Below are 2,267 nucleotides of genomic sequence, written 5' to 3'. Positions count from 1 at the left end.
AAGGAAAAACTACCAAATAGCAATTATTGGTGTAACACTCCAAAAATCAAAGAAATTTCAAATTTTCAAAATCAACCATTTAACATCATTGTTTACAAAAGAGTCATTGTTTCAAAAAACATTATTTCCAAAATCAGAGTTTCCCCAAGACCCAATGCCATAAAAACAGGAAGTTGTGCACGATTACACCTTTGCTTTCCCATAATCCTCTAAAGTACCTGAAACCATAAGGAGGAGCCGGGACAAGAAAGAAAACCAAGTTTGGAGGAGATGCTTACTAAATTTGTAGCTGCTTTAGAAACGAGACACAATGACCATGATGCTGCAATACAAGAGACAAGAACAATGCTTAGGAATCAACAGGCATTTATCCACAACATAGAGACACAGCTGGGACAACTTGCTCAACAAATTAATCAAAGATCACCGGGAGAACTTCCTAGTAAAACCGAAAACAACCCACGAGGCGCACATATAAATATCGTGACAACTAGAAGTGGGAAGATAATTACCCCTCTGGCCCCTATTTAGAATGAAGAGCCCAAGCAGTTACAAAAGGAGGATGCTGAAAAACAAAGCCAAAATCAAAATCTGCTGGACACAGACCCTACTCGCCGAGTCCAAAATATGGACTCGACGAATCTGATGCCTAATCAAAAAAGTCAGATTCCTGCAAAGCCATTTCAGCCACCATTGCCATACCCAACCCGAGCTAAGCAAGAGAAGAAGGAAGAAAACTACCAGAAGTTTCTAGACCACATAAAAGCCCTTCAAATCAATATACCATTCATCGAGGCAGTTGTACAAATGCCAAAATACGCCAAATTCCTCAAGGAGCTACTAACCAATAGAAGGAAGATGGAAGAGGTGAAGGAAGTGGTTCTTAATGAGAATTGCTCAGCTGCCATGTTAAACAAACTACCAAAGAAGAAGGGTGATCCCGGAAGCTTAACTTTGCCTTGCCAATTTGGGAATTTGGCCACCATTCATGCTTTGGCTGATTCGGGAGCAAGTGTAAATCTCATGCCATATTCATTTTTCAAGAAATTAGATCTCCCGAAACCAAGGCCAATTCGAATGTCAATCCACTTAGCAAATAAAATGGTCACCTTTCCAAGAGGAATATGTGAAGATCTATTGGTGAAGGTAGATAAGTTCGTGTTTCCCGCGGACTTTATAATTCTAGACATGGAAGCGGATCCTCAAGTCCCGATCATCCTTGGAAGACATTTCCTTAATACAGCAAGCGCTATAGTTGACATGCGAGATTCAAAACTTACTCTATGGGTAGGGGATGATTTAGTCACTTTCGGGGTTGATCAAGCCATGAAGCATGCAAGGCATAGTGATGACATGACATTTTCAATTGATATGTTGGATGAATTGATGGAGGGATGGCATAATGAAGATCCAAACAAGTCCACCATCACCTTTACTGAAGAACTTGATGCTGAAAAACACCTACTATAAATAGAGAGACTGTTGGAAGAAGCTGATTATGATGAGTTAATGAAGACCATTGAGCATCCTACTCGCCGAGTAGACTTGACCTACCCGCCGAGTTCATTTGAAGAATCCTGAGGAATCACGAATTCTGCACAGGACTCGACGAGTCCCTTAACTGTACTCGACATGTTCAGCATGCAGAACGTAAAAACTGAGCTAAAGGCACTACCAGATCACTTGGAGTATGCATTCCTTGAAGATGGTCAACAAAAACCTATTATAATAGCTTCTGACCTCTCCAAATCTGAAAAAGAAGAATTAGTTCAAGTCTTGAAGAAGAGGAAGAGTGCCATTGCATGGAGCATCACCGATATCAAGGGAATAAGCCCCTCTTATTGCTCTCACAAGATCAACCTGGAAAAAGAAGCAAGGCCGGTAGTGCAACACCAAAGAAGATTGAACCCGAACATGCAAGAAGTGGTCAAGAAGGAAGTAGTCAAGCTTTTAGATGCGGGGATCATTTATTCTATTTTCGATAGTCCATGGGTTAGTCCTGTTCAAGTGGTGCCTAAGAAAGGAGAGATGACGGTCGTAACAAACGAGAAGAACGAGCTTATTTCGACCCGAACGGTAACCGGTTGGCAAGTGTGCATCGATTATCGAAAGCTAAACGATGCCACTCGTAAAGACCATTTTCCTTTAACTTTTATAGATCAAATGCTTGAAAGATTGTCCGACCATAGTTATTATTGTTTCTTAGATGGATTTTCGGGCTACTTCCAAATACCCATAGACCCAATGGACCAAGAAAAGACCACTTT

The 2,267-nt window shown here is 41.0% G+C and overlaps 1 protein-coding gene across 1 annotated transcript; it reads left to right on the top strand.

Annotated features, from left to right (window-relative positions):
* The first annotated feature begins 627 nt into the window (after positions 1-627).
* Positions 628-1,470, top strand: LOC145050154 (uncharacterized). The gene has a single exon (XM_078998446.1). It carries the CDS (start codon positions 628-630, stop codon positions 1,468-1,470), a length of 843 nt encoding a protein of 280 aa, XP_078854572.1.
* Positions 1,471-2,267: the final 797 nt, after the last annotated feature.

This window comes from Lactuca serriola, chromosome 5 (genome assembly GCF_051521515.1).
Source record: "Lactuca serriola cultivar US96UC23 chromosome 5, Lser_US96UC23_V15, whole genome shotgun sequence".
NCBI classification, from domain to species: Eukaryota; Viridiplantae; Streptophyta; class Magnoliopsida; order Asterales; family Asteraceae; genus Lactuca; species Lactuca serriola.
This window is presented reverse-complemented; position numbering and strand designations above follow the sequence as displayed.